General features: G+C 41.0%; 1 protein-coding gene across 1 annotated transcript; it reads right to left on the bottom strand.

The window, feature by feature from the left end:
* Positions 1 to 1,464: 1,464 nt before the first annotated feature.
* kif20bb (kinesin family member 20Bb) lies at positions 1,465 to 23,676 on the bottom strand. The gene is made up of 30 exons (XM_072668062.1): positions 23,596 to 23,676; positions 23,390 to 23,498; positions 22,021 to 22,110; positions 21,671 to 21,790; positions 21,436 to 21,574; positions 18,974 to 19,158; positions 18,720 to 18,780; positions 18,399 to 18,596; positions 18,138 to 18,249; positions 17,971 to 18,042; positions 17,575 to 17,724; positions 17,263 to 17,425; positions 15,886 to 16,161; positions 14,580 to 14,716; positions 14,368 to 14,497; positions 14,013 to 14,217; positions 13,865 to 13,926; positions 13,654 to 13,773; positions 11,174 to 12,324; positions 10,158 to 10,296; positions 9,937 to 10,059; positions 9,775 to 9,835; positions 9,480 to 9,605; positions 9,263 to 9,372; positions 8,988 to 9,122; positions 6,502 to 6,696; positions 5,245 to 5,319; positions 4,953 to 5,091; positions 4,717 to 4,856; positions 1,465 to 1,794 (listed from the first exon to the last, which is right to left on the bottom strand). The coding sequence occupies exons 2-30, from the start codon at positions 23,492 to 23,494 to the stop codon at positions 1,711 to 1,713; spliced, it is 4,803 nt and encodes a 1,600-aa protein (XP_072524163.1). The 5' UTR covers positions 23,495 to 23,498; positions 23,596 to 23,676; the 3' UTR covers positions 1,465 to 1,710.
* Between the last annotated feature and the right edge of the window lie 275 nt (positions 23,677 to 23,951).

Below are 23,951 nucleotides of genomic sequence, written 5' to 3'. Positions count from 1 at the left end.
TGCTCATTTGAGGTCTGGATTGTAAGGTGTGCTTAGGACCACGATCCCGCTGTAATGATATATATATATATATATATATATATGTGTGTGTGTGCATGTATGTATGTATGTATATATATATATATATATATACATATACATACATACATACATACATACATACACACACACACACATACATATACATACATACATACATATATATATATATATATATATATATATATATAAACTTAAACAAAGGATGTGTTTGCGTTCAGAATTTGCTGTCAATGTTTGATATATTTATTTTTAGTTTCACACCCATTTTCTCCCCAATTTGCATCAGTAATTACCCAACTACCACAAATCACACGCAATGCTCCCGACACTGGGACTCTTCTTCCAAACTGCCGCTGATGCAATGTCACTGGGCAACCAACGCCCAGAATAGAGCAAGGGCAATTGGCTAGCCTTCTTCCGCTGGACCACTCCTGCCCCCTCAGAATTTACTGGTGTTTAACTGAATCCATTCATTCAATCCAAATGTTCCAAACTTAGTGAGAGCACCCCCAGACAATTTAGTCCTGCTGTGTCTATAACTCCACCTTTACAGTGGTGGGTGGTGACTTAATGGTCTAATCTAAATGGTAGCCATCTCATTAGTTGCCGTAGCCAGGTACCAAGCAGAGAAGCTGGAGAAATCTAGAGTTGGCTAGCTGGCACCTTGATACCTTGCGGTCCATCTCTTTTACCAAAACAGAGAGAATTGTTTTTTCTGTTGTAAAACTGATCGAAACAAAACTAAAGATACTAGTCTTGCTTAAAATGGTCAGCTATGTCTCCTTGAACGATCAGCTTGGAGTGAGAAGAGAACGACATTTTGAAACTGACCAAGTGCAGAACGCTTCATTTGCCATGTTATGCGTTGGCCCTTTAAAAGATCCGTGGGAACTCTGCTTCTGCATATGATTGGATTAATCCGCTGGCAGTCCCAAGCCTTAAACTTCAGCTCTATACTGCAGGTGACAAGCAAGCCAAAACGACCCATTAAGGATTGTCTGAAATTACGGTAACTGTAACAGAGGAGCAAAAAGCATCTTTGTGTTCAATGTCACACGAGTTTGGCCACAGATGGCTGAGTGCAGCAGTGGCTTGTCGTAGTGCTGTGGGCACAGATCAAGAGGTGCCAGTGAAAATGTATTACTTACTCTTCTCAGATGACAACCACCTCCATCCACTGACAGCAGTAACAAACGACTTTCATACAGCACACTGACCCTTAACATTCAGCCAGAACAATCCCGCTCACAGGAATGATCTACACCATCTACAATGGTCATGACGACAGGACAGATTCGATCAAACTAAAACCAGCCACCAAATGCAAAGGGAAATGCGATCTCTGACAAATCAACCTGTAAAACAGCACTCCGGGTCATTTTGGGAGGTTTATTTACCTGAAGGACACAGCTTTTCTCTCCATATTCCATATTCCCCATCATATTTTGTCCCCATAAAAAAAAAAGCAGAGCATGCTGAGAAAAACAGCTACATGTACAAGTCCAGCCCTACCATCCATGAAGCACTTATGTACATCTTACAACAGACAACGCATCCCACAAGAACAGACCGCACTATTTACACCATATGCCAGTGTTCATAGCTCAAACAGAGCAGCTCTGGAATGTAAATGAGCAGCATGTCCACAGGAAAAGTCCATTTTGGGCATCATTTCTTTGCAGTTCTCGTTCTCAGTTTTCTCTTGATGATGAGATGATCACTTTCTTTGTCTTCTTGATCTATTCCAATGATCTGCGGAAGGAAATCAGGAGACAACATAAACAACAATTCCATACTGTTCTCTAACTTCCAATAACCTACAACTTACTATAGCTTACTGTTGACAGCAGACACAGCACCAAAATAAACACACTACATGGACAAAAGTATCGGGACACCTGCTCATTCACTGATTCTTTTGAAATCAAGGGTATTAATAAACAAACTGTTAGCTTTTCAATAAATAGGGAGTTTCGGACCAAAACATATGTGCTTTAGTTTTAAAAAAGGAGCTGTTGCATAAAATGCCCTCTTATGTTTCATAAGAGTAGACTCAGAGCCTTAAAATGTAGATTACATGTTTACATTACTAGCGTTTAGATGTGAAGACCTCATGAACATGGCTTGTGAATAATGCAGAGGTAGCGATGCTGGGTGAGGCTGGTGGCCGGTGCAGTAGCGATGCTAACACCATGATAGCGGCATCAATACCACATTATCCTGCTTTTGCTGGGAGTAACTGTCTCAACTGTCCAGGGACAAATGCTTTCTACTAGATTCTGGAATGACCATCTATCATTCCAGGGAACACAGTTCCACAGCTTACTGCTGGCTGGCTTTATACCCCTCTAGCCCACACCTGGCATTACGCATGGTGCCATATAAAAATTCTAGGCTGATACCATGATTGATAACACCTCATTGTGGCTGATACCAGTTCTTTTTTATTATTTGCATATGAATGAAAATCACACTATCATTCATTAATTAAGTGATAAGCTCTAGTTGAGCTGGATTAGCTATATAAGAGGAGCTCTCGAAATATGTAAATGATCTGACGGGCCAATTCCTCAGTTTTTGAGTTTCTTATGGGTGTTTAAAGTGCAGTTTTACAACACTATTGTAGTATGTTCAGTGTTGATTGAGACCTCACCTCTAATCACTGTAATATCGAGTTAGAGAGGTTCAAATTACTTTAAGTCAAACATACTAAACTGCATGCTGGAATTACAGTATTTAAAAAATAAAAATGCAGAGTGAATGAACCAATTACTCCACCAATTACTAGTCTAGTCGTTCACCACAACAAAAAATTGAGCTCATGCAAATTTTGTGTTGGAAAACAAATTTTCATTTTCATTCTATTTACACCATCATCAAGTGTGGCAGATTACACCAGTCCTGTCTTGAATTTGAGGATTAGGAAACCAATAGCCAATTCCAGCTCCATTTTAGTAGATAGCCTTCTGTGAACCTCTTCCTCTGTCACCAGGAAAGAGCTACTACTACCAATGGAGCTCTAGCTTGTGTGAATTATAGAAGGTCCTTCACTCTGGAAATATTGCTTAGCAAGCTCATAAAAAGGCCTGTCTGACATTGCCAATTTGTTCTTAGAATCTCACCAGTAATCACTCACATCGCAACTCTCCCCCAGATTAAACTAATCCAGCTCAAATAGAGCTAAACGCATGAAGCATTTAAAAATTAATTTTAATAACAGAATTTTTTAGCATTATTTGACTTCTCTTCTCTACAGCCATTCACAACAGTAAGCTGTAAGATCTCGAGACAGCATGATGCATACTGACTGTGCTTGCATCACTGTGTGGTTGAACAAAAATAGGGGGAATTTAAGGTGTTTTGTTTTCAGAACAGCAGCTAAAAACAGGCTGATCATTTCTAAGTTGCAATTATCATCTGTAATCGGAAAATCAGGCTGATAATAATCCCCCATTTACTCACAAATATTATATGGGCTTTCTTTATCATGGCCAGCTTAAATATACTCCTAATTTGCTCATTCAGGGTGTGTTCCTCACTGCTGTAACAAAACCTTGTGTATCTAAAATTGTATGGTAACTACTTTACCAACATGATTCCATTATTTTGAACCAATGTATCACAAGACATCCTGAGAATGCATGTAAAGTGTAATGTTTAATAATAAAGTGTAAATAACATTTCTGAGCAAGTCAAATCCTCTTAAATCTACTCTGATATCTCTCCTTTTTACATTGTTGAAAGATTATTATAGGATTATTCAACTCACTTCTAACCTATTTTCAAATGAGTTCAGTTATACACAGTCAGGATATTATTACCACCCCTGGTTTCAAACGAACTTCCATTCTTCCATTATATCCCAGTTCTACAATTACAGACTGTAGTCCATCTTTGTTAATTAGCTTCCTCTCACCCTGTTCTTCAATGGTCGGGACCCCACAGAACCACCACAGAGCAGCAGTGACACCGCAGTAACGCTGACATGGCGGTGGCATGTTAGTGTGTGTTGTGCTGGTTTGAGCAGTACAATCAAGAGTCAGCATCACTGTTGTACTTGGTATAGTCCACAAACCACAAATATCCAAGCAACAGAATCCTGTGGGCAGCGTTCTGTAACCACTGATGAAGTACTAGAGGATGACCAACACGAACTGTGCAGCAACAGATACAGAGCTTCTGTCTCTGACTTTACATCTACAAGGTGGACCAACTAGGTAGGAGTGTCTAACAGTGAGTGGACACTGTGTTTAAAAACTCCTGCAGCACTGCTGTGTCTAAACTACTGGTGAGAATGACCCACCACCCAAACACAACCTGCTCTGTGGTGGTCATATGGAGTCATGATCACTGAAGAACAGGGTGAAAAGGTGGATAACTAACCTTGTGTGCAGAGAAACAGATGGGCTACAGTCTGTAATTCTAGATCTACACAGTGCTCCTAAATGGTAAGTGGAGATGAAAGAATGGGCAGAGCAATGCTATGCACTGAAAGTGCATTTTTTTACAATCTGCACTTGGTACTTGGTAAGACAACATTCTGTGCAGTGTAAAGTGTGGCTGCTATCTTCAAATAGAGTTAAAACACAAAAAAGGTCACAAGGGTTTGATACAACAGAGATGTTATATACCACACTTTACCTAGAATAACCTAAATCACAAAGCATTACTGACCGGATGAGAAGGTATGTCAAAAGGGGAGGAAATGTGGGTCTTGAAGAGTTTCCGTTTGGACCTCTTGGGTTTGTTGTTCGTCTCCACTGCGATCTGCGACTCCGGGGATTTCACAGCAACCATTGCCATGATTTTCTTGGCTGCAGAGAGAGCAGAAGCTTGGTTTATTCACAGCTAAGGGGATCGGAGTTCAACTCAATAGCATTGATAGAGCCTAAAAAAGAGCCAGTGCTGACCTTTGCTACCAAGCAGGGTTGGTGAGCTCTGGATGAAATCACCGATCTTCTGCAAAGTTCCATCCTTTCTTCCTTTCAGGCTCACAGGAGAATCCAGTTGTTTTAATTGATTGGCCTTTTTACTGAGCGCTGCGGGGGACTTGTGAGAAAAGAAATATTGACACATAAATGAACAATGATTGCACTCGCAAAGTTAGAGATAAAGGCTTATTGAATGCTGCATAAAACAGTGTAGACAACATCAGTTTCAGCAGCTCGCTGGGAAAACACAGTTTAACAGAGAGACATGTACCTCTGCAGACTGCACGTTGGCCCTGGAGTTTCCTCGGAGCCGCAGGTTCTTCCTGTTCTCGGAATCCACAGATTTCTAGATCACAAAGAGTAGAGGTATAAATCTCTGATCTCACAACAATTTCAGTAAAAATGGATTCTTTACTGTGTCACCAAAAGCACTGAATGAGCGATATGGTACACATATTATATTACAATATTTCAGGAAAGTTTCATAGTACACAATGGCAAACAAAGTCTTTGTGTGTGTTTATACTTGTAGTTCAGTTCCCTTGGTCCAAACCAAGCAAGAAAATGATACATCGGATGGATTTTAGTCCTGGATTGTTTTGGGTTTATAATGGCATTTAATTTTTTTGCAACCGAACCCTTAGGGAAAATGGTGACATATGACGCATATATGACTGGAAGACGCAAGTCTGCACAAGGTGGGTGTGTCCGCGGGTCCTGCATGATTATTAAATCACGGAACAACGTTAATGTTAAATCTGTTAACTTCAAGGCTTTACTGAGGCAGCTACACTAATGAATACGGTAATAAATAATGAATAACACTAATGAATATTGTAATGGTGGCTAGTTTAGAAACCCTAAAGAACTGCTGTTCTAATACTCTCCCATACTCAGTACAGTGATTTCTATTCAGGATATGATGCACTTCATCTAAATAACCACTAATAAATAAGCTCCAATTACACTCTTACTAATGAGGTGTGCTGTTGGTCAGTGTTCTTTAAGCTTTGAAGATATTCCTGAGTATATTGAGTATCACAATAAAAAATGTATCATGATACAATCAAATATCGGGGCATAGAGGGGCACATCTCCAGCAGTCTATTAAGGGAGCAGGCAGTGCATCAGTCCTTTCCATTCCCCTCTGGAGACCCAAGGATTAGCTTGTGTGCCCTTTATGGGCCCCTTTGCAGACATCAAAGATTGGCTTTGGTGTTCAGACTTCTTGTTCTGGAGGGACGGACATGTGCAAGTGCCATGTCCAAGTGCCAAGGGATGTTAATGTAGATGTGCCATCAGCTGTACCCCTAGCCTCAGAGATGGGCGGAAATGGGATACCCAGGCTGACACAAGATCATAACTGATCCTAATATTTCAAACGCATGATGTATTCTGCAACCCTGACAACACTGACTTCCAGTTTCCAAGGTTACCATATCATCTACTAATGACAACAAATGAATAATAAATGAAAACAGCTCTTTTTTTAAACGCAACGATGACTGTCGCAAGACATCCAACAGACCTCCATCTCAGCACTCTTCCTTTTCCTTGCTGTACGTCTGATTTTGACTGTGACTGACTCCTCGGCTCCTGGCCTGCGGACGTTGACGCGGTCAGGCTTGAGTGGGGTGAAGCTGATCTCCAGCTGTGGTTTGGGGAAGCGTTTGTCCTCTCTCTCACCATCAGTGGAGAGCACTGAGGAGTCCTGCGCTGCAGTCTGCTCAGAGCAATCAGAAAGAAGATTGATGAGGACAAGCATTATTCAGGTTTGCATGTGTTACAGAGCATTACAAGAACAGTGAAGGGTTTCCACAGAAGAACCCTTCTTTGTTCCATAAAAAATCATTATTGTAAAGAGAGATGTATGTGTGAAGGACATTAGGTTTTGTAGAAGTCAGTGTAAAGATTCTTTAATAGGGCTGTGTATTGGCAAGTACCTGGTGATATGATAGATTGTTGTGATACTGTAAACAAGGTGATATATTCAGATTTTTTAATTTATTTAAATGCACCATTATGTGCATAAAATCTGAGTATAGGAAAAGTTTACTTATTATGCCAATCATAACAGTGGGATCTGAAGACGGTCTGAGTATAAACATGGCACTAAATAAACCAGTCTGTCACCAATCTTTTCATGGAAACCATCAATTAAAAATGAATGAGTTATAGAATCTACACAGTATTACAAAACATAATATTTTCTTACACTATTCTGCTAATTTAAAAGTTTCTCATAGCCACTTTTTTTTTTTTAACAAAAATGGTTCTTTATGGTTCTAACATGGTCAAATGCTCAAAGAACCTGTAGTAGACCCTAAAATTCTAAGAACATAATGGAGAGGAATTATGAATGTACACAACAGCAACCAATTTAAAATTCAAGGACTTTCCATGACTAAGTACCAAAAAACTAAAAATTCCAGGATCAAAAATTTTCCAATAATTTGTTTACGGGAATGTTTAGTCCATGCTAGTTTTTAGGAACGTCCAGGCTAGCAACATAATGCACGTTCATGACACCATGATCATATGAAATACAGGCAGCGATTGGTCATGTGAAAACATATGCTACTATAAAAGTTAGTGTTTTATATTCTTATAAAATACAACAGGAGTTTATTACAATTTTTTTCATGACTTTTAAGTTCTTTTTTAATTTTGTTATTTTTCAAAAACTATTCAGTACTGGATTTTAGCATGTTTATTTTCCATGACTTTCCAGGTTTTCCAGGACCCGTATGAACCCTGTGACAAATTGTAACACTCTGAAGCAATGTTCTCGGAGGGGAGCTTCATTGGAAGCAATGAACAGTGTGAGCGATGTGGTTATGTTGTGTGAGGCTCATCAATATCAGTATTGTCTATAGTGTGCTCGCTCTCACCCCAAAAATACTCTGTGAAGAACGTTACGTTGCAGTGTTAAAAAGAATTAGAATTTTATAAGCAAGCCCAGTAGTAGCATATCAAATTTTACAGATTAATCTACAGTAAATTTGTTAACAAATAAGACCTGAATTCAGATGCACACCAATGTCTCTATTAAAAAAGGACCAAAGAAATGACAATGCTGTTAGCTACTGAACCCGGATGAGCATCAAGGTTAGTAATCAGACTATTTAAACTGTAGCCTTGTGTTGCTTTGTCTTATTTGTTCTTTGCTGACCTCCTGGGCTGGAGAGGAAGAACTTATTTGGACAACTAACTTCGTAGTTAGTAGTTAGTAACAGATCTGACCATTTGAGAGCATGGACTCCACAAGATCTCTGAAGGCGTCCTGTGGTTTCTGACACCAAGACCAAGCTCCAGATCCTTTAAGTCTTGTAAGTTGTGAGGTGGGGCCTCCTTAGATCACATCAGTGAGCCTCAGGTGCCCAAGACCCTGTCGTTCAGGTTCACTGGTTGTCCTTTCTCTGACCAATTTGGTAAGTACTGACCACTGTATACCAGAAAAATCCCTAAGACCTACCTGATATTTTAGAGATGTTCGGACCTGTCTAATCATCCAACTATCACATAGGCCCTTCTCAAAGTAGCTTAGATTCTTATTGTTGCGAATGTGTTCTGCTTTTAACACATCACCTTCAAGAACTGACTGTTCACTTGCTGCCTAATATATCCCAAACCACTACAGATGCCACTGTATATGAAGATAACCATTGTTTTTCCACTTCACCTGTCAAGTCACCTAATGCAAATGTTATGGCTGATTGTGTATATTTACATTTTACCAAAGTAACTACAGCTGGGTGGAAGCTCATTTATGAGGCAGAAATATAAGGCCTAATAAAAAGCATGCCATTAAACAAAACCCACAGCATTCTTATAGCTCGCATTCTGCTCAGGTGTGGGATTTGAGGTGATTTTCTCTCCACAGCTCCACCATACCTCCTGGTGGTAGACAGGCAGTTGACCTATGAAGCTCAGAAATCCGCTGCGTGAATAAATAACTACTGCCGGCCACATCCTGCTCCGAGAAAGAGAGTGCTGGAGAGAGAGAAAATTTACCGCTTCAAGTTGCACTTTGGGGCGGATCTCATCCTGGGATTGGTCTGTCACCTGGTTTGCTTTTTCTTCTGGCCTTTGGGGTGCATCGGGGGGCATAAGCTCCCCACCTAAGCCCCTCTCCAGCTTCTCATCTGTCTGGAACATCAAAAGGAATCATTTTCTCCCACTACTGAAAAAAACGTCCATCCATTTTCTATCAGAATGGCGGCTATAGCAGAGGGCCCGTGTAGGATTTGGAAATGTAGGGAGATCAAAGACTCTTGGTTTGCACTTACTGTCAAGTGTCCTGCAGTTCCTTCTCCTTTCTCTTGCTCCTGGCGAGTATTATCAGAGCCAGAGTCAGTCACTCCCTCCTTCTGGCACTTCTCCTTGAGCTTCAGGAGTTCTGAGAGGGATCAGTAGGTGGTGTTGTTATTATTAATGTCAGTAACCCAGACAAATGTGTACATGAAATTGCATATTTTCTTTCTCCACAGACAATGTCCTTGTCACCTTCACTTAGAGATTCAATCTCATTCAGCCTAGCCTCCAGATCTCGCTCTTGTTCTGTTTGTATCCTCTCTTTGTCAGATAACGTGAGGCGCATTTCCGCAATCAGCTTCTCCTTGGCCAGAAGTGCTACAAACATAAAGCAAATGGCAGCTGAGGATTTCCTTCTTTATTGCACACAGTCTAACGGCATCAGATTAAGAGGATTACATTAAGATACTGAGATAAACCTGGAATTGTGTGAAAAAACTGAAGACTACAAATGTTAGCCTGTGAGCAGCTCGCATGAAAGGATTACCTTGACATGTTTCCTGGTGTTGCTGCAGATTTTCCTGGGCGCTGACGTTGACGGCTTGTTCCTGTCAACGGGGGAAAATTACGATAAACTGATTAAGAAAACAACCTCAAAAGAAACCCAGATTAAAAAAAGATCAAGATAAGACCAATGAATAGTGCTCACGGTCCTAAACTTCTCCAAAGCTTGCTCTTTATTGGCCAGGCTTCTCAAAGCCTGATCCTTCTCCTCCTTTAAGTCACCCAGCTGTTGCTGCAGCTTTCCGATCTGTTCGGTCAACAATGTAATCTTAGACAGAACACAGTGGTTTTACATGTCAGTTCCACGAGCAGCTACTCTGATCCAGCCATTCTGACTGTTTTCCCCCACAAGCTACGATTACTTACCTCGTTCTGTAGGCGTTCAGCTTCTGCTCTGCCCTCAGAGAGCTTGCTGTGCAGATCAGAGATATGCCTCTCCTTTTGTTGCAGGTCAAGACTTAAGCTCCTAATTTGATCTAGTCCATCATTCACTTGTTCTTTGGACCTGTCAGGATCAGAAGCAATACCGCAGGGTTGATAAAGGACAGTCTAAAGTGTTACTCAACATTTATAATGGCCAATTTAATAAAGACACACTGAATTATATTTAATATAAAGATGCCTGTAAGATCGCTTTAGCACTATTGGAGCTGGATTTCTTTAACTAAGGAACCTAAGGTTCTGTCATGTAATTTGTAAGGAATGTGACTGATCGATGAAGTATCCAAATTAGGCCTATTATGATAATTACCTTATTGACTTCTCATACAATATATGGACATGACCCCAATCATGTTTGCTGACCTTAATATTGCCTATTGAGTTTTCTTAGCAATGAGATTAGGTCTGAACCCAGGGGAGGGTGAGGAGTGAGATGTCTTCTCCGACACAAGCAACTAGCCATCGCCTCATTTCGAACTGCAGCTGATGCAACGTCACTGGGCAATGTGCTCGGAAGAAGAGGTACCCAGCTCTGATGCATTGACTAGCACATGCCACTAAACTGATGTGGGGACCGAGAGCAAGGCCAATTGTGCTCGCTGTGGCTCCGGCTGCTGATGATCAGCGCCTTAATTGGCTGAACCACCCTGAGGCCCTATGACCAGAAATTTTACGTCCTTTGTGAAAATCTAAGCAATGTCTGGGCCAGACCAATAGAAAATTTGGTTGGCTAACATCTGGTCTTTAATTGGTTAAAAAAAGCCAATCGGACGTAAACTGAAAAAGAAAAATTATGGGTAATTAGTATCAGCTACAACCTTACTAATTGTTATGAATACACATACAGATATTTTTTTTATTTCTGAGGGAGCCACGGTAGACATCACAGATCTCATCGGATATCACTAATTCAAACTAATCCAGCTTAAAAAGAGACTTACTTTAAGAGCTCCTGAGTTTTAACCTCCAGATCTGCATCCTTATGAACAAGCTTCTCCTCCATTTCTCTTCTCCTCCTCTCTGCCTCATCCCACGCTTTAGAGCTCTCTGAAGTTTTTCTCTTCTCCTCTTCCGATGTTCTACAACGTTCTTTCTTCAAAACGTCCTTGGCTTTGCCCAGTTCATCCTGAGTGTGAAGTAGCCTCTCCTGTAGAGCTGCACAGTGGGCCTCTCGCTCAGAAAGCTCCTTCTCCAGCTCCATAACTCTCAAAGAGCTGCGAGTGAAAGCTTGCTCGTGCTGTTCCTGCTGTGCCAACTGTTGCTTAACATCATCTAGCTCTGCCCGGAGCTCAGATTGCTTTATCTTCATCTGCTCCACTGCCAGCTTCTCAGCTTCGTAACGACCCAGGATGTTCTGGTTCTCCTGTCTCTGGGCATCTAGCTCTTGGTCAAGCTGCCTGCACTGGTCCTGCATGTGACTCATTTCCTCTCTGGTCTGAGCGAGCTCCTGCTCCAAGGCCTTGATCCTCCTGCTCTTCTCTTGCGTGTTGGACATCACCACCTCACACTCCTTGCGGAGGGCCTGAATGGTTTCCTGGAACTCACAGCCGCTCTTCTGCCCCTGGGCACCGAGTTCCTGGCGCAAGTTCTTGGCCTCCAGCTTCAAGCATTCGATTGTACTGGATAGCTCAGTGCGCTCTCCTTCACGTTCTCTGATGAGAGCTTTAGCTGTTTCTAGCTCCTCGGAAAGCTTGGCTGCCGCAGTGGCCTGAGTGCTTAATTTTGTTTCCATGGATTTGAGCTCAGAGCACATGTCGCTGGCTGCCTGCTGGAGCACATTGAGCTCGCTGGCAAGAGCCCCATTCTCATTCGTGAGTTTCATGGTCGCTGCTTTCTCGCTCTCAAGCGAGGCGACGGCAGCTTCATGCGCACAAGCCTGCTTTGTCAGGTCCTCGGTGAGATCCTTCAGCTTTTGCTTAAGTGATAGCTGCTCGTGTTTGAGCTCATCTAAGCACTGGTCTTTTTCCGTTAAAGCTTGCACAAGCTGCTGCATTTCTTGGTCTTGCGTCTCTGGATTGCCACCACTGAGTATACACTTGCAGTTGCTTCTGTAGTGCAAGATCTCCTCTTTGATGGTCTCAATAAATGCCCTCTGAGGGGAAAAAAAAAGTTTATATTGGTCAGTGCAGGTGTAATGATTTTATGATATTTACAGGGATGTCCCAGTCAAGTTTTTTGTCCCCCAATCCAATCCCAGTACCTTAACGCTGACTGTCTGCCCATACCAGTCTGATCCGACCCTAGTGTTTCTATAAATAATGCAGCCCCACAACTTATGTAAGATGTACTGTTAATAAACACTAGTCAATTTAAGCGATATGAGATTTAATTTAAAATTACATTTAAACTTTCTATACTGTATGTGTTTAAGATTTTATAATCCAGTCTGACTGACCATTTAGCTCCCGGTTCAGTCAAATCACCTTCATGCATATAGTGGTATACACTCCAAATTGATAGATATTCCTGTTTGTTGGCCAAGACTGCATGAGCTAAGATTTGCTTTTCTACAGTGTATGCGCATTAGTTCTGAATAGAGCGCAGCTCTCCTGCTGGTAGAACGGAGCACTTGCACAATAGCTAGTTTCGTTTCCAACCAGGCTTCATTCAAGCATAAAGACAGGTGGGGAGTATATCTCCCCAAATGAAAATATAATGTAATAGAATATCTTTGTCGTTGCACAGATATAACCAAACTGGGTGCTTTTGGCAGCGTGGACAGAAACAGCAGAAAGTCAACAAAAGGTTTCATGGAAGAGTGAAGAGTTTAAATCCTTCTTTTCTGACATATTAACCAACACGCTCTTCACTACTGTTCCGTATGCCGCTTGCTGTTGCTGCATCATGTTAACAATAAGGCTCGGACTTAAAAGCTAAACCAGAGTTGTCCTCTTACTCAAACTTCCCTCTCCACCTTAAACGATGCATTAACTATGTTCTGCTGTTGAAATGTACGCAATGCAACTGCGGCACTATTTAAGGTGGAACAGCGAGTTGGAATTAGAAGTCAACTTCAGCCTCGTTTTGGCTGCTAACTGGTAACGCTGCGGTGCTTAACATTGAAATAAGGTCCGAAAAAAGTGGGCACGGCAAACAGCAGGGTAGCACAATGCTGTCTGTAAAAATGCTATGAACCGTTAAAGCACTAGAACCAGTACGTGAAATTTTAATGTTTCATTCTGCTGTTTCAGCACCTTCTGAGAAGTTTATCACTGCAGCAGCTGAGAATCATGTCTGTTGGTTTGCCACCTAGAGGATGCCAGAGGGTCTCTGCTACAACCAAAAGTAAAATCGGAAGTGGATGGGGACTTTTAAATCTATTAAAGAAAGCCTGGATTGGATCAGCTCCAACCCGATCCACTGTCAAATCATTGTATAAGTACACTTCACAATGATGTTTGATCAAGTCGGTAAAACTCACATCTTCAGTAGCTGCCTCAATATTTTGATCCAAAGTTGTCTGCAGCTTGGAGATCATTTCATCCTTCTCTTGGCAGATAGCCATGAGCTCCATACACCTTGTTTTCTGGCTTTCATAATTCTACAAGAAGAAAAAAGAAAGATGAAGAAAAAGCAGCAGATCAAGAAGTAGACCAAGGACAATCAGATCAATATCTGTGTGTTAAACAAACCTTGTTAGCCTCCAGGAGCTGCTCACTGGATATTTCGGACTGCACGTGCAGCGCTTCCGTTTCTGGAATGTAATTGACAATGCAGTTAGACCCACAAAATACTGTCATGCTGTGTTTGATATGGTACGATCAAACTGAGCATACACACCCTTGGTTTTCACATCGAGGAGCTGCTGACTTTTGAGCAGCTCTTTTGCCATTTCGTCCAGCTGCGTCCTCAGCCTGCTGACCGCTCCAGGGGAGTGGGCCCCCTTCTCCAGACACGTCTGTGCTGCCTCCGCGTCTCTCTTTATCTTAGCCAGGTCACTTTGCATCGCTTCAATCATCCCATCCAAAACCTCCATCTTAGTCCCCTGAAGGAGAGAGCGCACTACTTCATACCTCTTTATAAAAAGGCAACCTTAATGCAAGGAATCGTTCTAAAAGGTCAAATGACGAGGCACATAGCATTGGGGGGGGAGGAAGCAGGTGTTCAAGGCTCAAAATAAAATGCTCATATTTACCTCCGTTGCGTCTCCAGCCGAGCTTGCGTCTGCAAACTCGCCGGCATTTTTGTTGACTAAACTCTTAAGTATTTCCAGCCTCCTCTCTGCTCTTTCTTCAGCAATTTCCTTCTCTCGTTGAAGACGTTCACTGGGAATACAAAACTCATTAGATTTGTGTGGTGGATTAGAGCAAAAACATTTTGGAAAACGTAATGGATGCTCTGCCGTACTTGTAATCCTTTTCCATATTAGAAAACAGCTCCATGAACTCAGCGGTAACTTCCTCCCTGATGCGAGATTCCATGGCCAGTTTTTCAGAATCGACCTTGGAGAGCTTTCCTTTCAGCTCATTAATCTTCTGTTGAAGCTGGGATACATAAGGACAAATCGAAATACAGGTTAAATACAAGTGAGCGCAATGTCCGGTGGATATGATTTTTTTCCTGATGCCTAAAATTTGCATTGCACGACCATGTGGGACTGATGTGATCATTCCAATCAGCTATCTATATAGCCTGGTTCTGATTAGCTAGGAACTAGGATAAAGCAAAAACGGCAGACCATCTGTGGGACCTGAGGACCGGTTTGAGAACTACTGGCCTAAAGAAGGCAGGTAGAGTATGAACAGTATGAACTTGTTTCACAACTTGGGAAAAAACACCGCCGACCCTGTGGCAGACTAGGGTTCGATTCCCCCACCAGGCAAGCACACCACACCACTCCAATAACAGTCCTTGGGCAATATGCTTAATATTTCCCACTACCTGTGTAGCATGATTCAAATGGAAGTGGCTCTGGATGAGAGTCAGTCATATGCCATTAATGTAATGCCAGTATAAATCCTACAGTAAAATGAGTTAGGATTGGTTTTGAAGATGACCAGTAGGGGTGCACTGATAAGGAAATTCTGGGAAGATGCCAATAATCTGATATTTGTAATGTACAAAGACAGCAAAATGAACATAATGAAGATATTTCATCTCAATAGCCAAGCATCACTTAAAGAAGCATTATGTAAGCACTTGTATTTCTTGCTCCTGAAAAAAAATACTTTTTTGGAGCTGGGCTCTCTGATACACGGAATATCTGCAGTCGAGATCGCTATGCAATGGCCATCTTAGTGAGTGGGACACTGCACAAGTAATATTTTTAATATTAATTTTTTGTGCTGGAACACGAGAAAACTAACTGCCAGTTGTGTTACATCATCTAAGAGGTGCCTACACTGGCTAGGATTACACTGCGTGATGGGGAGAGTAAAGGCCATCCTGCCAAATAAGAAAGAGTGAGGTCAGTTGTACCCTCTTAAGACACCTGGCTACAGATTGCTGAACGTCTGATGATATGGCCAACACTTAGATAGCAGTTATCTGCGAATCAGACATTATTGGGCAATTGTTATAATTACCTAATTAGCTTCCATTAGATAATAAGCCCCGATTACCACTAATCAGTCAGGAAATTACAGATGCACATCCCTGATTAAATAAAGCATGTTGATTAGGATGCATTCACACAGTATCAGAACAGTCGTACCTCATGCAACTCTTGATCGTCTCCTGCTTCTAAAACAGTGTTTTCCATCACACTCTCATCCTCACTTTCTTCCATCTCATCTTCCTCCTCCTCCTCTTCTTCCATGTCTTCATCATCCTCATCCTCCTGCACATCCTCCAAACTTGACTCCCACCCAATCAGAGTGCTTCTCCTGGTCCACTCTTTCTTGTCCACATTGTTGATTATTATTGAGACATCCCTTGCAGATTTCCTGGGCATGACACTAAATACTGGTTTGGGGTTCACGACCACAACCTGCAATGTGGTGGGTGAACATAATCAGTTCCAGTCACGTCGTGGCTGATCACTGAAGTACTGTTGAAAACATTGGCTAATGGTTTCAGCCGCAACAAAATTTAACACCGCTGCACATATCAGGACAGTGAAAGATATATATATATATATTCATTCAACATAAATTAGGATTAACCTAATGTGACTGTTAATCTTGGTGCAATGTGGCAGACATGCTAGCCATATTTTTATATTTAGTAAAAGTACACACAAGTAAAGGTCTCTGCAAAAGTCAATTATGTAGGTCTCGAACTGTGGACAGCTGAACCCGCATGGAGGAGAGCGCTCATGCTGGCCAACAACACTGAGTGATATGGGGAGGTGGAGGGCCATCTAACCCACCCAGAGAGTGAGGACCAAAATGACTCTTGGGTTTCTGACCACAGATTTCTTACTGTGGATTGGATTAGTGATCGCCTACTGAATTGGGTAAGAGCTTAGACAGGAATGCCACTCAGGAGCCCAGTGTTTGTTTGTTTTTTAGGCTGAAATGAACTGTACATTTGGTTGGGATATCAAGTAAACCTTGAATATAATCAAAAATATATTTTCTGAAACATTGAATTAAATTATGTAACAAGCCTAAACCAGGCAAATGAAAAATTGTGCACTTAGCAGTTAAATGTAATAGCTGAAATCATCTAAAACTTGTAAAACTGGCATTAAGGCTGGGTAATTTATCATTCAGGACCACCAACCAATGTAATCTTGCCCATATAAGAGCTGTTAATGCAAATATTTAAATTCTGTACGTTTTCCTACTTTGTGTGTTCATATACTGTCCCCTTAAAATCATAATATTGCATGTGTACTCGCATGACTTGACCCAATCTGGGATGCGACACAGAAGCAACATGAGAGAGGGACTTAAACCCAAAGCCAACTGAGCAAATTATATATTTGTTCATTAATTGTAGTTAAGATAAAACGTTCCATTAATCGTGATACCGATTTGAGGTCATATCACCTAGCACTAACTGGCATTGCAAACACGGTCACGAACCAGAACTCTTGAATATGTCGACAAAGAGGCAGGGATAAACAAATAAGTACATGACTGACCTTCTGAGCCACTGCTGAGAATTTGAGGACATTCAGCGTTTCATCGAACATTGAAGCACACTGGTTAATGTTGACAATCATGCACGTTTTTCCACGGCCACAGAAAAAGCCTTGCAAGTAATGAGTCAGCTTGCTCTCTCTGAAAGGGATATGCTGTTGGAACCTAGTAAAAAGAAGAAAAAGGGAGTAAAGGTGCAATCCACTTTGTGTCAGCAGAATGTTTTCAAGGACTTCTGAAAAACACAAAAAACATGGACATATCTGTGAGCATTTATTTGGGTATTTGGTAAATAGCAGATGAGTAAGACTCACTTGGAATGTGTCTGATTGAGTCTCAATGCATTTATGCATTTCCCCAGAGTTAAAAGAGACGTGTTGATATTCCCAGCTTCTTTTAAGCGCTCTCCTCGGTTCTGGGTTTTGGCGCAGCGTTCTGAGCCCGCCAGATCACAGAGAGATAACCTGAAGGAATTAAAGATTTCATTAAAGCAACATTGTTTAGCATTGTGAGCCTCACAATAACAGCTTCCATGAACTTCCAGGTCTTTCCATTATATTTAAAATCAGGAATTAATGGGGTACTGGACGGGGACTATGTGTCAGCGTTGTTGGACCGTTGTAGGGTTATTCTCACCCAACAGTGCCGATGATTCTATACACAGGGTAAGCATTTAAACCAATACAGTAGAAAAATAAATGCAGTCTTACTCGCTTATTGTTTGGACTCGAGGGACACTCATATCTTCAATCCTCAGGATTCGGATGGAGAAAATACTATGACTGAAAAAAGAACACAAGTTTGAGTTGGATTGTAAATCACTTTACAAAACCATGACTGCATGTTTACACACTGTCATTTCTATACTCAGTAGTACCTTCTGCTGGAAACACTGTTGAGCTTTGTAGAAGAGAAGCTCTGATTTTTCCTCCCAATCTTTAAAACTTTGTAGGCTTCATCTGCACTGTTTACTTGGACCCATATCAGATCTGTGGGAATATTCATAATATGATTTTAATAAAGAAACAGTTACAATAAAAGGAAAAATGTGTGAGTATGCAGTCCCCTTTGTGTCTACATATCATGCAGCAATCTTTTCTAATGTAGAAAAAGATGCAGCAGCGGCCTATCCAGTTACCTTTGACAAACGTGTTGCCTTTGACATCCTGGCAAAGCCGCAGAACACTCCTCCTCTGGGAACCACTCGAGGCAAAGTCAAGCAGATCATGGATGTTTTCGTTGTAGATCTCGCAGAAGGAGACCCACACTGAGAACTTGACATGAGAGTCCTCCTCCAAACAGAGACTGTCTCCATCTAGATCACTGCAGCTGGAGGCTAAAGCGAAGACACAGCTAGAATCACCGTCCACAGCTTTATTTTGATCTCTTATTAAGAAAGAAGCAAGAAATCCACCCCATAAATACTTAAAAACAGGTGAAAGGTTTAGAAGATACTTGCCCTCGAGTAATGTGCTACAAGCAGAATTTGACATACTGGAGGTGCTTTTCTGCAGGTCACTCTAAAAGCACAGAGGATAAAAGAGAGGCGAACATGAAAAATGCTTTAGAATGATTCGTAATGAATGATTCGTAATTACGATGCACTGAATCGTTTCCTTAAGAACTGTCAGCCAATCAAAATTAAGTCATAAATTCAGACCCATAATTCTACATTACAACACATCCAACCAAGAAAACAATATTATCCTGTACCTCTTTGTATCTTCTCAGAAGATTTTTCTTAATTGTTGCCTCGGCATCCTGCTGATCCTTAGTCAGTCTAGTGAAGTCTATACAGCGGTGGGGCTTGATGTTATTCTGAGTATAGATTCTTCCCTCAATACTGTTAAAGATCACATTCAGTGACCTAGGCAGAATTCCCACATCGGTTTCAGGGCCTTAAAAATATAGATAAGGAAAAATAATGACATATACACACACATATGTACATACATACACACATATCTATATAGAATGGTCATTCTAGAATTGGGGGTACATTTTGCATTCTCCCTAATAAACCCTTTCTTATTGTTATTTTCCCATTATTATTATTTCTGAATGATAATAACAAATAAAATTATATTTTTGTCTATTTTCTAGTTTTTTTTTACTCTATTAAAGTTATACCGTGAATTGCATGGAATATCTATTTTCTGTAGAATTTCATTTCAGTAATTAAAGAATATAAAATTGTAATACCTCTGACTTAAAACTGAAACAAAAACTGCAAACAGCATTAACAAAAAAAAAAAAAAAAAAACAAACAAACAAACAAAAAAAACACCACACGTGACTTACACCAGAAACATGTTTTTGCATCATTATTTAAATATAAAATGTTCAGGACATTGGTCAACATATCACTTTTATTGTGATATGTGGTGAATCGCTCCCAAAAGTAATCAACTATAATGAAACCTAAAAATCCATTAAAATGTTTTGTAGAATCTAGTTTGTGGTTGGCACAGGGAGTTAAGGCTTTTCATATTAGAAATGTACCCACATATATATATATATATATAATTAAATATACAGTGAGTCCAAGAAGTATTTGATCCCTTGCTGATTTTCTTCGTTGGCCCACTAATAAAGACATGATCATTCTATACTTTTAATGGTAGATGTATTCTTACATGGAGAGACAGAATATTAAAAAGAAAATCCAGAAAATAAATCTAAGGAATATATATTAATTGATTTGTATTTCATGGAGTGAAATAAGTATTTGATCCCTTAGTATTCATTAGCAGTTCTGGCTTTTACAGACCAGTTAGACACTCCCAATCAACTTGTTACCTGACCTGAAGCCACCTGTTCTCACTAATCACTTGTGTGAAAAACACCTGTCCACAGAATCAGACAGATCACACAGATTTCAAGTCTCCAACATGGGTAAAACCAAAGAGCTGTCACAGGACCTCAGAGTCAGAATTGTTGACCTTCACAAAGCTGGAATGGGCTACAAAAAGATTAGTAAGGTGTTGGATGTGAAAGTAACAACTATTGGTGCAATTATCAGAAAGTTTAAAGAGTATAACATGACAATCAACAGACCTCGGCCCGGTGCTCCAAAGAAGATTTCGCCTCGTGGGGTGGCAATGATGCTGAGAACAGTCAGAAATCGTCCTGCAACCACTCGGCAGGAGTTAGCAAATGACCTGAAGGCAGCTGGGACCACAGTTTGCAAGGAAACAATTGGCAACACTTTGCGCAACAATGGATTCACATCCTGCAGTGCCCGAAAGGTACCCCTGCTGAAGAGAGCACATGTGGAGGCGCGCCTCAAGTATGCCAATGATCATTTGAAAGATGAACCAAGTTATTGGGAGAAGGTTTTGTGGTCAGACGAGACCAAAATTGAACTTTTTGGCCTCAACTCCACCCGCCATGTGTGGAGGAAGAAAAATGCTGCCTATGACCCCAAGAACACTGTGCCCACCGTCAAGCATGGAGGTGGAAGCATAATGTTTTGGGGGTGTTTCTCTGCCAAGGGTACAGGGCTACTTCACCGCATCACTGGGAAGATGGATGGAGCCATGTACCGCACAATCCTGAGGGACAACCTCCTCCCCTCTGCCAGGGATCTGAAAATGGGCCGTGGTTGGGTCTTCCAACATGATAACGACCCTAAACATACAGCAAAGGCAACAAAGGATTGGCTCAAGAAAAATCACATTAAGGTCATGGAGTGGCCCAGCCAGTCGCCAGACCTCAATCCGATCGAAAATCTATGGAGGGAGCTGAAGGTCAGAGTTGCCAAGCGACAGCCCACCAACCTTCATGATTTAGAGAGGATCTGCAAAGAAGAGTGGGCCAAAATTCCCCCTGGTGTGTGTGCTAAACTTGTGGTTAACTACAACAAACGTCTCACCGCTGTGCTTGCAAACAAAGGCTTTGCCACTAAGTATTGAGTGTGTTTGGCAAGAGGGATCAAATACTTATTTTCCTCATTGAAATACAAATTAATTAAAATATATTCTTTAAAATTATATTCTGGATTTTTGTCTTGATATTCTGTCTCTCCATGTTAGAATATATCTACCATTAAAAGTGCAGAAGGATAGTGTCTTTATTAGTGGGCAAACAAAGAAAATCAGCAAGGGATCAAATACTTCTTGGACTCACTGTATATACATATATACACACACACACCACAGAGGAGTTAGGCTCACCTAAAAATGTGAACGTTTTGCCAGCGTTGGTAACTCCATACGTGAAAATCAGGGAATTTTCTCCTGCCAGGACATCTTTCACAAGTGATTTAGTTGTTCCTTCAAATATCTGCCTTTGTGATGTTTCTGGACTATACACCTGCAAAATGAAACAGAACATGAACAACATAGGCTCTGAAGTGTGTTCAACATGTAGCCGTTCATAGCTTAGATGCAAAAGGGTTAGTCTGTGTACCTTTGAAAACTGGAATCTCTGTGCAACCTGGGGGCCTAGTTTCTCACTTTGCCTGGCTGTTAGAGACGTTCGTGGGGCCTTCAAAACCACAGTGTCTGGGGACTCGATTGAAATGCAATCCTGTTTAGGGAGAGCACAGTTAAAACAAGTTTATTAGGCCTACATCTCTGCATCAACAAGCAAAGCAACAAGTAACAATCAACAACTCCTTTCTATGAAAGCTCTTCATGAGCTGAGCTCATGTTTTCTGTCCCGAACAGCATCAAGCAGTGCAGTAGAGGCCAACACAAAAGTTACCAACCAGCTCCATCTGAAAATACACATCAGCTTAACATGAACTTTTTCCAGACCTGTGATTCACCAAAGCCACTCTCCGTGGAGGTAAATGGGCGTATCCTGAGATAGACCTGCAAATGCTCCTTCTCCAGTAACATAGAGTCCTGCAAAGCAAATCATGGCTCATTCTTACAGGCATGTTCAGTGTGACTAGCACAGCACTAGAACTTCACATCAACTTCTAGTAAAACACTTACTAGCTTAGTAAAACGCTAATAATAAAATAAATACAAGATTATAACTAAAAGAAAAATATAGTGCGCCCCTTAAAAACCTTTGCCTTTTTTAACTTATTTAATTATATGGATATTGCTCTTCATTTGAACAATATTGGGAGATGGAGGTAATATAACTTAACACATAAAACTGAAGTAATACTTTGTAAAAATCTTTTGTAAAATGAAATTAACAAAATGCTGTTTTCTTTTAAGGAAAAAAAGTTAGAACAACCCAAATTTATGATCACTGAAAACACCTCAGATTAGAATTCATTTGCCCATGTCTTAGTCGGGATGTTCTCTGGCAAACATCTGTTTTACTTTGATGTTCTTTGTTGATTTATTTATTTATTATTATTTTTTGACAGCAGGGGTTTCCTCCTTGTAGCCCTCTTATGAAAATCAAGCTTGTGCAGTCTCTGTCTAAGGGTAGACGCTGTACTTTGACATCAACTGTAGCGAGAGCCCCCTGTAGATCCTGGGATGACATTTTAGGATTGTTGGAGACTTCTGCTCTCGGGCTGAACTTTGCTAAGAGGACCTGCTCATGTTGGCAGTGGAACAGCTGATTTCTTATTGTTCTGAAATCTTTTTAAATCCTTCCTCAGACTCGTATGCATCTGCCACCTTCTCTCTAAAGCCTCTGAAAGCACTTTGGGTCTTGTCATGGTGATACCATTCACTTCAACAGGGCAAACAAGACAGGATCCTGCAAGATCTTCTCTAATTAATCTACAGCTGATCATTTTTTGGGCATTCAGTAGTAGTAATAAACAGTAGGAATAGGTAGGATTTAGTAGCAATAAATATTTTCGCTCACAGAAACAGAATTTCTATTAATTACATTTTGCAAATAACAGTTTTATTAACTTACCATATCTCTATGTCTTTAATGTTAAAATACAGAGGTTTCACAGGGTGTCTTAACCCTTTCACGTGATATATATATATATATATATATATATATATATATATATATATATATATATATATATACACACACATACACACACACACTAATGTCTGATGGTGTATCAGTACTGATGAGCATCAGTGATGGCCTGTAGGAAACCTGTCTGTACCTGGTCTACATAGCTAGCTATGTACAATCCTGTATGAGGTCCTGTAGCATTACTACTGATAAACCTGAAACACGCAGGGTTACCTGGGACTCGGGTATTTTGGAGAATTCGGCAAAGAGATCTTTCCTTAAATCCTCCACGATCACAGATCCCACTCTCTCCGGTTTGTAGTTCAAGCAGGACTCCATGACTCTGAGAGGAAACACAACGGGAACCATCAACACGCTAAACCAGCGACAGTGGCAGCGCTAGCTAAAGCACCAGCTATAACCATGTAACTACTGCTTACCTACATGTGAGTTCACCTGTGCCTTAGCTAGCCAGCTACCTCACTGAAGACCTTTAAAACACGGGCTTTCCTGACTGCTCGTAGCTATCGCAGAGAGACTGTAGCCATAGTAAACGAAGCGCAGTGCTGCGTTAACTGTCCATGATCCTCGAAGGAGGTGAAGGAGGGGGTTCAGCCAGCCGCGGTTGACGTCGCTAATGTTAGCTAGCTAGCACTACGTTACACGTTAGCTACAAGTGTGCGATATCGGTCAACTACGTACAAGTAATCTAACAATTACTCCTGAGAAAAGCACATTAGTAAACGTATTTCGCTTTAAGTCCGACTGCTACAGTATTTATGTGTAATGACCGCCT

The sequence above is a fragment of the Salminus brasiliensis genome, chromosome 22, assembly GCF_030463535.1.
Source record: "Salminus brasiliensis chromosome 22, fSalBra1.hap2, whole genome shotgun sequence".
NCBI lineage: Eukaryota > Metazoa > Chordata > Actinopteri > Characiformes > Bryconidae > Salminus > Salminus brasiliensis.
Note: the sequence above shows the minus strand (reverse complement) of the source record. Positions and strands in the feature narration are given on the sequence as shown.

Excerpts from the sequence above, each read along its gene's own strand:
- kif20bb (XM_072668062.1), bottom strand. The coding sequence starts at position 23,494 with ATGGAGTCCTGCTTGAACTACAAACCGGAGAGAGTGGGATCTGTGATC. Across the intron at positions 19,159-21,435 it reads CAAAACGTTCACATTTTTAG|GCCCTGAAACCGATGTGGGA; the intron begins GTGAGCCTAACT and ends TATATTTTTAAG. Across the intron at positions 9,836-9,936 it reads CTTTGGAGAAGTTTAGGACC|GAACAAGCCGTCAACGTCAG; the intron begins GTGAGCACTATT and ends CCCCGTTGACAG.